The sequence below is a fragment of the Echinops telfairi genome, unplaced genomic scaffold (assembly GCF_000313985.2).
Source record: "Echinops telfairi isolate 266 unplaced genomic scaffold, ASM31398v2 ScPeMD7_7410;HRSCAF=8448, whole genome shotgun sequence".
NCBI lineage: Eukaryota > Metazoa > Chordata > Mammalia > Afrosoricida > Tenrecidae > Echinops > Echinops telfairi.
The window spans coordinates 8577093-8593147 of NW_022111310.1; the positions used below are offsets into that span (position 1 = coordinate 8577093).

The 16055-nt window shown below is 37.8% G+C and overlaps 2 protein-coding genes across 2 annotated transcripts in view; both read left to right on the forward strand.

The window, feature by feature from the left end:
- The first annotated feature begins 1645 nt into the window (after window positions 1-1645).
- Window positions 1646-3087, forward strand: LOC101648390 (olfactory receptor 13D1-like). The gene is given in 2 exon segments (XM_004711054.2): window positions 1646-2680; window positions 3019-3087. Coding segments are annotated over 2 exon segments (1104 nt in total).
- A 12226-nt stretch (window positions 3088-15313) lies between these two features.
- The window catches only part of LOC101648082 (olfactory receptor 13D1-like), a 3710-nt gene continuing 2968 nt past the window's right edge, over window positions 15314-16055 (forward strand). Inside the window, 1 exon segment of the mRNA XM_004711053.2 lies at window positions 15314-16021. Within this exon segment, the coding sequence (XP_004711110.2) occupies window positions 15314-16021 (708 nt within the window).

Consider the following 16055-nt stretch of genomic DNA (forward strand, 5'->3'; position numbering starts at 1 on the left):
CTAAATTAACAACAGCAACAACAACAACAACCAAAACAAAATCTTCATTGGTGTCGAGCTAATTCAAACTCATAGAGACCCTATTTGACAGTTGGAGATAAGTCTATTTTAGTTTAAGGTCATTTTATATGTTACTTATTAATATATAATTTATGTGCTATTTATTGGTATAGGTTATTTTAAACATATTTATAAAATCTATACTATTAATATACTATACTAAAATATATACTAAACTATGTAAAATCTATATATACTAACTATATATAATGTATCTTGAGTGGTAGGATGAGGACTCCTCAAATATGCGATATATATATATATATGTACATATTACGTATTGATAACTAACACAGAGCCATCAAGTCGATGCCAGCTCACAACGATCCTATAGAAGAGGGTAGAAAGCACCTGTGAGTCCCCAAGACTGTGACTCTTGACGGGAGGAGAAAGCCCGTCTGTCTCCTACAGAGCGGCTGATGGTTTCCAACTGCTCACCTTGCGCATCACAGCCTGAAGGGTGACCCCTAACACCACCAAGTCTCCTTCTTTACTGATAGATCTATGTCAACAATTCATATACTAAAATGATATTACCTGAAACTATGCATATCATAGTTAGTGGTAGACAAATACTCAAGAATTTCAAGTGATTTAAGAAGTACACATTACATGATGAAAGGCAGTTCGACACTACCTATACTTGGGAAAGGAGCATCCTGGGCATTGGAAATGTTTACACATGATGGAACGAAGGGGCCTCAGATCCTGAAAGCACCCGGGAACATTCTTACATGACATTCCACACTCAAATGGTTTTTGAAAGAGGACCAGATAGAAGGCATCAATGGGGGAGGGCTGTTCACTTCCCATCCATAGTGAGCTCAGTCTTTTAGCCCTTCTTTTTTTCTTCTGAGATAATTACATAAGCCTTAAAGTGACACATGATTAAATGCATGTATACATAAATATCTATTTAATAGTATTTTATTATGTATAAAACAACAAATATATACCATATATATGTCATGTTGAAACCACCTACTATGTGAGATATCAAACAGGTTTTTATTTTGTTATCATGACAGAGATAATTAGTTATATAGCTAAATAATTATAGCTTTTACTCATTTTATTATAAGCTAGCTAAGACTTAAAAAACGTGAACAATTTACCAAAGACATACCCAAGTTAAATAATATGTTGTTAGGTATATAAATATTTTTGGTATTTTGTTTTATTGTGAATTTGGGTGGGGATTTGCATTTAAAGTCTATAATTTTTTAACAGAATTAGCTTCATTAGAAAGCACCTTTAATTGCAACATATTCATTAATAAAAGCATCCTTACATATACCCTTTTGAAAGTAGTTTTCTTTAACTTCTATTTGACACTTCCCAGAAGAATTCTCAGGGCATTAGTAGATTTGTCTCTACTACCATGTGATTCTAGTAGTATGGAATCTCTCTGTGGCATGCATTCACCATGAGTAAATTAGTATAAAACCTCTGCTTTCCCAGATTCTCAGGATTGTCCTAAGAATCAAAGAAAATCTTGAAAGTGAACATTCCTGTGAATCTTCACAGTAAATGCAAATTTCCCTTGGTCATGTCCCCATCTAAACTCTGCAGGTGACATGGACACATGGAGGTGGGCAATTACTCTGCTGTGACTGAATTCCTTTTGGTGGGACTTTCCCAATACCCAAAACTAAGGCTTTCTCTGAGCCTGCTCTGCCTCATCATGTACCTGATAATTCTCTTGGGAAACAGCTTGCTCATTGTCATCATCATCCTGGACTCCCGACTCCACACCCCTATGTACTTTTTCCTTGGGAACCTCTCATTCTTGGACATCTGTTACACAACATCGTGGATCCCTTTGATGCTTGTCATGTTTCTGTCTGAGAGAAAAACCATCTCTTTCATTGGCTGTGCCCTGGAGATGGTTATCTCACTTTCTTTGGGCTCCACAGAATGTGTCCTTGCTATGATGGCCTATGACAGGTACATGGCCATCTGCAACCCACTGAGATACCCCATCATCATGAACCGGATACTCTGTGGGCACATGGCCGCCTGGTCCTGGATCATAGGCACTTTAATTGCCTTAGTGCAAACAACCATGACGATGGTGTTGCCTTTCTGTGGGAATGTCATTGACCATCTCACCTGTGAGGTCCTGGCTCTCCTTAAACTTGTCTGCTCAGATATCACCATCAATGTGCTCATCATGACACTGGCAAGTGTTGTTTTATTGATGCTTCCTCTGCTGTTAATTTTTATCTCTTATGTTTTTATTCTCTCCTCCATACTGAGAATTAATTCAGCTGAGGGCAGAAAGAAGGCCTTTTCTACCTGTTCGGCTCACCTGACTGTGGTCATCTTATTCTATGGTTCAGCCCTTTTTATGTACATGAAGCCCAAGTCAAAAGACACAAAGACCTCTGATGAGATCATTGTGTTGTCTTATGGAGTGGTGTCCCCAATGTTAAACCCCATCATCTACAGCCTGAGGAATAAGGAGGTAAAAGAGGCTGTGAAGAAAGTCCTAAGCACCCATCTACATCTATGGAAAACATAAGAAGCCTTGAGATCTGTGCTATTCTCACTGAGGGACAAAATGAGTTCTTTTGCATTCATAAAAGAAGTCATGGAACCAAGTGTCAAGGGAGATTGTGTGCGTCTAAAGCCAAAAATGAGCTTCCATTCAGTTCAACGAAGAATATCCTCATATCATTCTGAACAATTCATTTTCTCCACTTCCTCCACTTTTACTTTGAGGAAAAATAATAATTATCAGGATATGTTATCTGAGTGGTTTTGTAGCTCACTATAAATATGGAAAATAATGCACTGATCTACAAAATAATCTCCAGCCTTTAGGAGCACTCTTTCCCTTTAATCACTAAATTATAAACTGCTGCTCTGCATGATTTCAAACACCCCAGTCATTGCTACAATTATTTCCGAGGAACATTTACCTGATTCTATTTTTTGTTCTCCTTTTTGCCCCAGAATGATGTTGGATTTTTCATGACTACACTCTGTGCTCCATCTCAGATTATTATTATTTTGAATCACTGAGTTTTGCTTATTTGTATAATGTTTACCCTGTTATTTCTAATATACATTGTCTTTTTGTAGAATATGGGTATGAAGCTGATTTACACATTAATACACACAACCAGTTAAAATAGCACTCCCCTAAAATTTATCAGATATCAGTTGTTTCCTACCCTGGGCACCAGAACTATGACTGCAGTAGTTTAAAAGGATTTACCTAATCGAGTTATTCATAGAAATAATCTGTGGACTATATAGAGTTGAATATTGATAAATATGGAAATTTATAAATTTACAAAATAATGATGCATATGTTTATCTTTAGCCCTAATTCGTAGAGTAATAAGCATTTCAAATTCCACATACACAGAACAGAACTCTTGTGGCCCTATCACCAAACTACTTATCCTAAAGTCTTCTCTATCTCAGGAAGTGGCAACATCATACACTCACATCCTACCCACAAGCAAATAATGTCAACCCTATCTTTATATTTCATGGGAATCTGACCGCTTCAATTGCTACTATCGTAGTTCAAACCATTATCTTCTTTACACCATTATAAGGATTTTCTAATTAATCATCCCTGCTCCCACTTTTTTTCTTACAGTCCATTGCCTACACAGTCATCAGAATATTGTTTTAACATATAAATCACATAATACCATACTTGTTCTTAAAGTGTTCTAAAAACATTTTTTTCCAAATGCTTTCCATCATACTTCAATAGTACTTGACTTCCAAGCTGGTCATAAAAGTGATACAGCTTCTATCTGCAGATCTTCTTTCTCCTCCTCCTCATCATCATCTTAGTAACCATGCCGTCACACTGTGGTGATGGCATATAGAGATGTTGCAGTCATTTCCCTAATTAAGGTTGCAGACCTCACAGCGTTCCACCAGCAGACATGACTCAGCTCTAGATGAATCCAATGTCCAAACGTCACGCTCCACTGGCTGGGATCGAGTAGAGAGGAGACAATCTGTCCCTACCAAGCCCAACCGAAATTTCAAGGTGAGTAGAAAATAAAATTTTTAAGTGACTATTTTTGGAGATGCATTTTTGCACAGAAATGTATAGCCACACAATTTCACAGAAAAATAACCAAACCCAGAGTTTCCACAATGTATTATTGGTGATATTCAAAATCATTAGATAACACAAAATCATTAGACCTACTCAGCCAAAAAGGTAATCAAGGAAGATTGATCCTGAAATAAGTAAGATGATAGCAGACAAGAATTTTCAAGTTGCTTTTATAGCTATACTAATAAATTGTCTAAAAAATACTCATTATAAATAAATAAATAAATAAATAAGGATTCTCAGCAATGATGAACTGATGAAGAAAAACAGTCTCAAATTGGAAAATACTATTGTTCCAGTTCCTGAGGGGCTTAACAGTACTCTTCAAGTAGCATAAGAAAGAATCAGAGAAACTAAGGATCAACTGAAATTATTGAACTTAATGAAATGAACATTCTGAAAGGATGATTACCTCTGAGGGGTGGGAGGTAGGAGGAGAGGGGGGACTGGGTAGAGGATCACGGGAGGGTTTGACATCACCTGGACTGTTAAAGATAAAGTCGATGAGACAAAATGTAAATTGCATCTAACTGACAATAAAACGTGTTTAAAAAGAATTTATAATCTGTTTACTGTCAGGATGTTGAGTAATAGAATTGCCTATATAACAACTCCTTCTCCCTTCTTTTCTGATAAGTACACCTGCATTTTATAGTTAACTGTCATTCAGTAGCACGATCTGGAGTTTCAGGACCAGAGAGAGCTTTCTTTTTTTTTCAGACTAATATAGTAATCTCACTTCACTTTGCCACTGGTGATATAGAACTAGGGAGACAACCCAGTTCTGTAAAATGAAAATGAAGCTAAAACACGGCTTCTGAGAAATACCTTACCCTTAAAGAGGAAAATAAACATAGACATCATGTTTCTGCATCTTGAAAACGGAATGTTCAGGTGAATTGAGTATGATACCTAGAGTTCCCAACATTAACAACAACTACAAAGAAGATGGAAAGGAAGTCACCAAAAACAAACAAACAAGCAAAGCCATGCATACTTGATCATTTTATGAGCCTTGAGATATCCTTTGGTTTTCTGTTATGGAATATAATAAATACTTTACCGTATAAACACTTTGAAGTTATGACTGTCTTAAAATTTGCATCATAAGAAACCCAGACTGCTACCAAAGCCCATCACATTGGTCTCCTTCTTACCAGAAAGTCCCCTGATTCTCACAAGCAGATAAGACAAGAGTTTCTTCCATCGAACCACAGGAAAGATACCCTGTTTTCTCTTGCGTAGTCCTAATGAGCTGTCTCATAGCACAATTATCCACTTGTATTCTTGAAAGTATCTAAATTATGAGGAGTTCTTTATATCCCAATAGCTATTTTATTCTGATAGTATACGTTTCCTTTGGTTTATATCTATATTCTCTACTAAAATGTACACTCCCAAAGGGCAAGGATTCCCCATTTTTTATCTTCGTGTATCTGAATAACACTGAGTGAACTTCTATGGGATAAAAATATAGTAAAGGGCTTGGCACAGAGTTATTATTAAGATACTAAGAGGATGTAAATGATTAAAGAATTCTATATGGCATATCATTAAAGTCAATTGATTGCCCTCTTTGCAAATTGTATGTCCTTTTGTTCACAGTTTAATTACTACAGATAAGCTAGCCTTGTTGGTTATGCAGTGGACTTGAAGGCTCAAGGTCAGCAAATCCATCATTCCTCCAGAGAAAGATGAGACTTTCTACCCCTGTACATGCTTGTAGGCTCTTAGAGAACAGTATGCTTAGCAAACTTAGTCAATCTTACAACGATAAATATTTTTAATAACATCATCATTATAAAGAAAAAGAAATGTGATTTGTACACCAAAAGACAAGACTAATGACTAGGAGGAGGCCAGAAATGGTAAAGCGGGAGGGTTAGAAACAGGAAGTGGTGAAGAATAGGATATTGAGGAGGGAGGGGAGAAAAAGGGAGTGAGGGGAGAAAGTAATTCATATATATGGAAGGTTTAACAATATATTGTTGCTGATTTCGTTTCTTGATATGGGCTATATACATATATACAGTGTGTTTCTTTAAAAATAAAAAGTTCTGTCCGGATTCCTCACCCCTCAAATCTAAACATTGGTCCGAGTGGCTTAAAAAAGAAGGAAAAGTAAAACTGGAATGTACTTGGAATCTTCAGTGCCAAGCAAGTTCATTAAAAGAAGAAGAAAAAAATAGATTTACAGCCTCAGAAACTCTAGGGAGCAATTCCATGCTGCCCTGTGTAAGATTACTCTGACCCAGAATGGATGGGTAAAGTCTGCATAGTCCCAACGGTCGTGGAATAATATAAATGTAGACAGAGTTTAAATATTACGACAAGGATCTACATATAACCTCCTCTCTGGCGGATGGGCAACAGAAGGGTGGGTGAAGGGAGACGCCGGGCAGTGTAAGATAAGATATAATAATAATTTATAAATTATTAAGGGTTCATGAGGGAGGGGAGAGCAGGGAGGGAGAGGGAGGGGGAAAAGGAAAATGAGGAGCTAATTCCAGGAACCCAAGTGGAAAACGAATTTTGAGAATGATGAGGGCAACAAATGTATAAGTGTACTTTACACAATTGATGTATGTATGGATTGTGATGAATTGTATGAGCCCCAATAAAATGATCTTAAAAAAATGAATGAAGGGGTGGAGTCTAGCCTGTCAATTAGGTAGTAGCTTGATGACCTCATTTGGAGGTGCTAAGGAGATAGATAGTTTGCTGGAGGCAGGACACATGCCCACTCCCTGTGAGACATCCATGTGAAGAAGACACATGGAAAGAGGCTGATGGAGCCAGATCTCTGGAGCCGGAGAAGCCATATGGAGACCCCTACCAGAGCTGAGATGCTTACAACGCCAGTGGATCCATAAGACTTCCCATCCACTGGCCTATGATCTTCCTGCATTCAGCATCATTGCATGTGTTCCGTGAGTCTGAAGTGGACTTTATAGATTGGTATCGGACATATGGGCTAATATCGGACTTATGGACTTGATCTGGACTGGGCTGTGTTGTTTTCTCAATATTCAGCTGCTCTTGAATATAAAGTTATTTCTTATACAAAAAAAATATTAAGACACAGAACAATAGAATTAGGAAGAAAGAAATTTGACCGAGGATAAGTGGAGTTAGGGGAGGAAGTTGGGGAGTTAGCAATCCCCTGAGGTTGACATCTAACACCTGGTTATTGCTCCGTTATGTCGCTTTCAGTCCACCAAGAAAAAACAGACCTCACACTTAGTTACCCTTGTATTAAAAAGAGCATTCTGAAAACTCTGACGACGGAAATTGGCTTTGATTTTTGAGGACATAGACAACAAGAAGAGTCTTTGATCCTTGTCCTCCAATATTGTCATTTTTCTCAAAAAAAGAAAGAAGAAAATTGGAAAGATGTCAAAAACCCAGGAGGAAACTATTTCATGTCCACTAGATGCATTACTTTTCCAGTTTGTTTGTTTTTTCTCTTTTCCCATTAAAAAAATAATAATGGTATTATTAAAGTGTCTAACAAATAATATGAAAAAATACACATGCTAGATTGTTCATTTTAAATAGGCTAAACCACTGTATGAAATGGTATGGCACTTTGTTTTTCTATACTCTTTATTGTGAATTTGGCAGGGGTTTACCTATCAGATCGTCAGCTTTGCATTCAAAAATGTTAGCAATTTATCAATCTTCCTAGTGGCTTGACCTGTCTCCCCCACCTGCTCCACCCTTTACCCTCCCATCTCCCCAGAGTAGACTATCTTCACTGTCAGGTATGCTAACATCACTTTACCCTTTCGCCTACTGCTTCCTCTTTCATTCCTTCCCCTGACATCCCCATTATTCACCAAAATCAGTTTCTTTTGTTATGAAAACTTTTCTTGATTTTTCTTCTTTTTTTCATAACAATGGTCTCATACAATATTTGTCCTTTTGTGTTTGACTAACATCACTCAGCCTAATGTCTATAAGGTCTAAATCCATCCACATCATGAGCTGTTTCATGGTTTTATCATTATTCTTTAATGATGTGTAGTATTCCATTGTGTGATGTACAGCAGATGAATCTGAAAGAGATCACAATAGAGGGTCCTGTGCAGAGTGGGAGAAAAATGTGAAACAAAACTCAAAATCACAATAAAAAATGGGTCTACTTCCTGGGGTGAGGTCCGGATACTATGGCAGGGGCCAGACCCAATCCAGGGACACATATGGCAGCTAACTCAAAAGGAGGGGAAGATTTAAAAAAAAACAGACATGGGTGGCAGGGAAAGAGGGCACTAACCCACCCAAGGAGAGGGTATTGTTTCTATCTCCACAGGAGAGGAAGAGAGGGATCAGACTTCAACCCAGTGTGCCAAGACATGAATGCAACATACCGGCAAGAAGCAGGGAATCAATAAGAGGTCTGTGGGGCTGGCCCCCAATCCCAACTATGTGGACACCCTCCCTTCCCTCCCGGAAGAATGCACTACAGAAGTCAGCCCTGAAGCTACACCTCAGGGAGCTGGGTGCACAGAGATCAGAACACACAGAATCAAACAGAGAGGGAAGGAGAGAGAGTGGAACACATCCTGTCCCACCAAGCCCCCAAGGACGATATTCCTTCTCCGAGCAGCCAATGTACAGAGAGAACCATAGGGCTGGCCCCACCACGAGAATGACGTCCCTCACTGACCCATAGAGGGACAACACTGGAGGCACAGTTCAGGAATTGTGTCCAATCTGACCCCACCAGACTGGGGCAAAATGCAAAGGGAGTGCAACAGAGCAGCAAGGGGAGCAAAGCAAAGCAATTAAGTCCCTGGAGAATACCAAAAATAGATTATGGGGCCAGGGTGTGGCACCCCATTAGACTCAACTGGAAAACACGCCTAAAGATCAACAAACAGACTTGGAACTATTTAAAGGCTTTTCTTTTTTTGTCTTGATTTTTTTTTTAATCTGCTGTTGTTTGGATTTTTGGTTTTCTTTTGTTGTTTTGTTCTGCCTTGTTTTTGTGCTTATTATTGTCTCTGCATGTCTATCTAGACTGATAGGTGGGATAAACAATCCAGAGGAGAAAACAATGGGACCAATGGTTCCAGGGGAACAGGGAAACAGGAGGCAGGGGAAAGGAAGTGGGGGGTAACAAACCTAGGGACAAGGGAACAACAACTGATCTAAAATCAATGGCAAGGAGGGTGTAGGATGCCTGGTAGGGCATGATCAAGGGCAATGAGAGGAGTTACTGAAACCTGAATGAAGACTGAACATGATAGTGGGACAAGAGGAAAGTAAAATGAAATAAAGGAAAGAACTAGGAGGCAAAGGGCATTTATAGAGGTCTAAATACAGCCATGTACATATGTAAATATATTTATATATAACAATAAGGAAATAGATCTATGTACATATATTTAGATGTTAAGTATCAAGGTAGCAGATAAACATTGGGCCTCTACTCAAGTACTCCCTCAACACAAGAACACTTTGTTCTAATAACCTGGCACTCCATGATGCTTATTACCTTCCCAACTTTATCTCTGAAGACAAAATGGGTGCATAGCAAATGTAGTGAAGAAAGCTGATGGTGTCCGGCTATCAAAAGATATAATGTCTGGGGTCTTAAAGGCTTGAAGACAAATAAGTGGCCATCTAGCTGAGAAACAAAAAAGTCCACATGGAAGCCTGTGTGATCAGGAGGTGTCAATGGGATCAGGTATCAGGCAGAAAAGACCCAGAAAAAAATATCATGTCAATGTGAATGAGGGGGAGTGCTGAGTGGAGACCGAAAGCTCATCTGTCGACAATTGGACACCCCCTTACAGAAGGGTCACAAGGAAGGAATGAGCCAGTCAGGGTGCAGTATAGCACTGATGAACATACTATTTTCCTCTAGTTCTTTAATGCTTCTCCCCCGCCATCCCACTATCATGACTCCAATTCTACCTTACAAATCCAGCTAGACCAGAGCATACACACAGGTACAGATAAGAGCTGGAAACACAGGTAATTCAGGACAGATAAATCCCTCAGGGCCAATAATGAGAGTAGCAATACCAGGAAGGTAAGGGAAGGTGCGGGGAGGAAGAGGGAACTAATCACAAAGATCTACATATAATCCCTTCCGTGGGGCATGGACAAAAGAAAATTGGGTGAGGGTAAACATTGGTCAGTGTAAGATATGAAAAAAATAATAATTTATAAATTATCAAGGGTTCATGAGGGAGGGGTGTTGGGGGGAGGGGGAGGAGCTGATACAAAGGGCTCAAGTAGAAAGAAAATGTTTTGAAAATAATGATGGCAACAAATGTAAAAATGTGCTTGACACCAAGGATGGATGTTTGGATTGCATAAAAAGCTGTGTGAGCTCCCAATTAAAAGATTTTTTAAAAAATAAATAAATAAAAAGAAAACGGTACATGCTTGATACTATGATCCACTGTCATCCTTCAGTTCAGAAAACAAACAACCCCATGACTCAATTATCAGCCCAAAACAGAGAGGTCTATATGCTGAGAATAACCCTATGGAAGTAAATGAGAATCAATGATTTGAGATTAAAAGGGCAGCATTTGCCACAGGAGAAACCTCATAAGGCAGGAAATGTTAGAAAAGGAGAATGAATGGAATGGAGTAACACAGGGAAGAAATGGAACAAGTGATATTACCTGTAGGGATTGTAATCAATAACTTGAAATAAAATATGTACAGGTTGTTGTGCAGAAAATGGATTTTGGGTAAATCTCTTAATTCATAATTTAAAGTTGAAAAAAGAATAAAAAAGGAAAAGCATTGTGTATCAAATATTCATTAGATGTAGTTTGTGCACAGATATATATCAAAATATAAACTGAATATCTGAAATTATGAATGCCTCATGTTCTCTGGATTTTTATGAATTTCTTATGCTTTCTACAATAAATATCTATTAGAGAAAAATTTAGTTCAAGCTAAACTTACTATTATACATTATACATACTTACGTCTTTGAGATGTCAGCCCAAATGTAATTAAAAGTCATGACCATGAGCAAAATTTAAATTTTCAACTTTAAATCACTTCTGGGATTAGAAAGTCTCTTAGAAGAAAACACACGAGGATGTAAATTGGCTCCACAGCCACAGTGGGTTCTCTGGCAGTGCTTAGAGCTCAAAGGTTGCAGAGAATTTACGTGGAAGACTGTTCACAGGTGATACAAGTTTATGACATGAAATTGGGGTGAAACCTGTATTGTTGGTCTGTCTCCATCACCACAGTCATCTGGAATTGAGGGATGTGGACTACAGGTTCTAGAGCACACTAATAAGTCGAACACAGGAAAGCTAAGAAGTCAGCAAATTTGAAGGAAACAGCCACTGAAACCCCAAATTGAACACAAGAAGTTAGTGAAGCACTGGGACTTCTGAAGAGAGATGTCCATACTCATGGACAACAGGCTTCCTTACTTGAAAGCTCAAGTCCAATCAAAGGAAAAAGTTACAGATCTTGCCTTGGTGCTTAAATGAGGTTGACTACAGCACAGGTGAGAAGAATTATTGTCAGAAAAGACAGCAGATATGGAAACAAGGGATTCTGAATATCTGATTTCATCAGAAATGTTTAGAATTAAACAATAGGAAAAAATTATGGGATGAATGATTGAAGTAAATGTCTTGGGTACTTAGAAACATCATCTTAAGTTAGTTCCTTCTCCTTACCATAGAAAACGAAACACTGTAATCCTATGAATTGAGATTACACTAAACTATATTGGTTTAGCTCAGTCCATCTGAGCCAAGAATGTTCAGATGTGTGAGGTTAATTCTCACAGTAACCTATTAAGAAGGTACTGTTACCTCATTTTACTGGACACATTATGCTCAGACATTTGACGTGTTCCATCCAGGTGACTTGCTCATCTAATAGTGCACAGAATGACTAATTAATGCTTGCCATCTGACTCCAGGACAACTACTCTTTCTGTTAAGTAATTCTGCATAAAGATTCCTTGCTAAAAATCAGAAGAAAATGATAATAGGCATACCTAAATGATTATAACATTCAAGGTAATAAACACAATTAACCAATACTAACAGTAAACCTATTGTTCATATAGAAATTACTTCAAGTTAAAATTTCAAAATTTCTGCTGTGTTTTCGCAAACAAGAGAATATAAAACAAAAACTAAGAACGTTCTCCTGACTGGAGCAAAAAGAGACAGGAAGTTCGTGCCTGTAGGCTCAGGATTGCTCACTGTCTGCTCCTTTTAGGGGTCATCAATACTATTCTGTTTCAATGAGAACTGGAGAGCCCCTGCAAGAGACGGCTCTAAGATGAACAACAAAGGTGTTTCATCATCAGTAGGCTAGAAGACACAGATTCAGTGCTGAAACCTCCCTCATGAGGAGCCCTTCCATAGTAAGTGGACACGGCTTGTTTCAAGAGGTTGCTGGGAATAAACCATGAGACTGGGTGAGTGCATTTTCTTTGCAATGACAAATTCCTCCCTCTTATTGGTAACATGAGATTTGGAGTGGTGATTGCTTCATGACCCATAATTCTCAAGCACAGTTTGCTCTCCTTCTGTAGGTCATGTAATGCTGAGGACCAGTCTAAGGACAGAGCCTCAGATGACAGACAGACAAAACTTGGAAAACCAAGAAAGTGAAATTTCATATATTGCATAAGGTCAAAGCAGAGGTAACAGAACGTGCGACCATCTGCTCATGGTCTCTCTCATATACCAGGTGTCTTCTCTTTCTTTCTTTTGAGTGTGTGGTGCGAGATGCCTTATTGTTGTGACATCAGAAGACTAGATGACATTAAGTTTGTCTATGTAATATGAAACTGGAGAATTCTCTCCACCTTCACGTCCATTGACTGCCTTGCTGCCTACCTGAAATTAAGAGAAAACCTGAGTCGAACTTCTGAAAGTCCTTGCCACCACTCCCTTCTAACAAACATTAGAAAATACTTGATGTTGATAGGCATAAGACATAGGCTACTTAAAAAAACAATATGGAAAACATGGTGCTGGAGGAGATCAAGAAAATCATCAAAGCCCCACAGACTTACAGCCCATAGAAATTCATAGCAAGCATTTCCAAATAGCTCCTTCCACTCATACACATACAATATTGTAATCACTCATGGGGTTATGAAACTTCCTTCTTTGTTTAACATGTTATCATGAGCTCTGTCTCTTGCCCTTACCTCTTCTTCATTTGTACTGGTGACAAAATATTCTCTCATATCCCATATCACCATATCCCATGCCAGCATGCCAGAGGAAAAAATATAGAAACCATTAAAGTAATGTCTAGAAATTGAAACATATACAAAATGTAATTTATTTTTCATATTATATCCAACAAATAGTTCTTTTGTAGGAAAAGCTAAATAATAATAATAATGCTAGCTTTGAATTTTGGGAGAGACTTCTATCGTCTAATCATATGAAATTATGAAACTACATCATTAGTTTGATACAGTCATTATCATCTTATTGATGTATCCCATCTTATGTCAAGAGTTACTATGATTTGCAACAGCACCAACAACAACCAAAAAAAGTGAGAGGTTATACAAATATATATATATTTGCATTTATGTGTGTGAATATGTGAGCACTTATGTGCATACAGATCAATGCATGTATGTGTGTACATTCATGTATATTCTTATATATTATAAACTACATATGTATAAAAAAAGAGTTACTATGACTTTTATGTAGAAAGGGTGCTGTACTTCATCAAATGCTTTTTGGCATTTAGTTAGATCATAGTGTAGTTCTTTTTGCTACCAATATGTTCTGTATATTGTATGAATGGATTTCTAAATATAAATCCATAATTTCATGTATGCATGAATACGTTACATTTAATAAAAAGTTCAGCTACATTTTGTAATCTTTGCATATATCTTCATAATTAGGATGGATATCCATAGTGTTATTCTATCTTTGGCAACTTTCAGGAAGAGTTCCTGTTCCTTTGACTCTGCATGTACATCCCATTTCATATTATCAATTGCTAAACATCACCTACTGGTAAAGTTAGCCCTACATCACTAAAAGTGCAATTCCACCCCAATTGTTTCATAATTATTCTCCTTATATGCCCAAACATAATTACACACTCATCATAAAAAGAATTGTGTCATATTTGGCTATACTGTCACTGTAGTTGCCAATATTCACTGGATTACAGAATCATCCACTGCATTACAGAATCAGAATGTTTCTCATTAATCTGATCTTCACTCCAGCTTCACACATTTTCTTTGGACTTTTTTTATGAATGGGATTAGTAGAAACAACAAAGGGTTTACATATTGGGTGGTCCCAGATGTCAGCCTTTGCAGCTTCATGTGAGATGGAGGAAGACAGAAGGGTAGAAATCTGTGAGAGGTAGAATGATGTGTGGGTAAGAGGGCTGAATTAAGATTTGGGAATCTGAATCTGGAACCAGACAGCAGGATAGTGAATTCTCACTTTAGCAAATCTGTCTGAAGTCGGGGTTTTTTTCTTTGAGTCAGTTAAGTAAGCATAAAAATGGTATATTTAATAGGATTATGTTATTAAAATGTGTACTGAACATTATATTATGCATTTTGTTGTATTACATTACATGGCATATAATAAAGTCTTTGATGCCATATTGAAACAACATTGTATGCCAGGCACCTCATAGATTTCATCTAGTTAAATTATCACAACACACTGTCAATGAGTTATTGTTCTCTTCCCATTTTACAATGACCTAGCTGTCACTAAGGAAAAGGATGTAATCTTATTAAATCAAAGACAGGTTATTGGCCTGGTATTGAATCTACATGAGAGTACAAATTAAAGACAATTTTATTACAATGTGGTTTTATTTTCAAAATACTTATTAGTAACACTGTATTTACATAAAATTCTTGACAGTAGTTTGGCCCTCAGTCATATTTTGTGGCAATAATGTTCCCAAGCTAAGTCAAAATTTCTCCTATAATATAGACCTAGGTAGTAGGCATGCCTTGTTGCTTCCAATTCATTGTAATATATTAACAATAATATGATAGTTTTCCCTTCCTGCTTCTAAGACTGTTCAAAAAAGAACACAAAATAATACAATAAAAAGTAGATTTTTAATCTACAATAAAATTTGAAAATGTCCTGAATCATGTCTTTATCTCAACTCTGCAGGTAACTTGGTCACATGGCGATGGGGAATCATTCTGCTGTGACTGAATTCTTTCTGGTGGGGCTTTCACAATACCCTGAGCTCCAGCTTTCTCTGTTCATACTCTGCCTCATCATGTACCTGATAATCCTTCTGGGAAACAGCTTCCTCATTATCATCAGCATCTTAGATTCCAGACTCCACACCCCTATGTACTTTTTCCTTGGGAACCTCTCATTCTTGGACATCTGTTATACATCATCATTCATTCCTTCAATGCTCATCACATTTAGATCTGAGAGAAAATCCATCTCTTTCATTGGCTGTGCACTACAAATGGTTATCTCACTTTCTCTAGGCTGCACAGAATGTGTCCTTCTTGCTATGATGGCCTATGACAGGTACGTGGCCATCTGCAACCCACTGAGATATGCCATCATCATGAACAGGATTCTCTGTGGGCACATGGCCACCTGGTCCTGGATCATAGGCTCTCTAATTGCCCTAGTGCAAACAACCATGACAATGGTGTTGCCTTTCTGTGGAAATAATGTCATTGACCATCTCACCTGTGAGATCCTGGCTCTCCTTAAACTTGTCTGCTCAGATATCACCATCAATGTGCTCATTATGACAGTGGGAGGTATTGTTGTATTGGTGCTTCCCCTGCTGTTAATTTTCATCTCTTATGTTTTTATTCTCTCCTCCATACTGAGAATTAATTCAGCTGAGGGCAGAAAGAAGGCCTTTTCTACCTGTTCGGCTCACCTGACTGTGG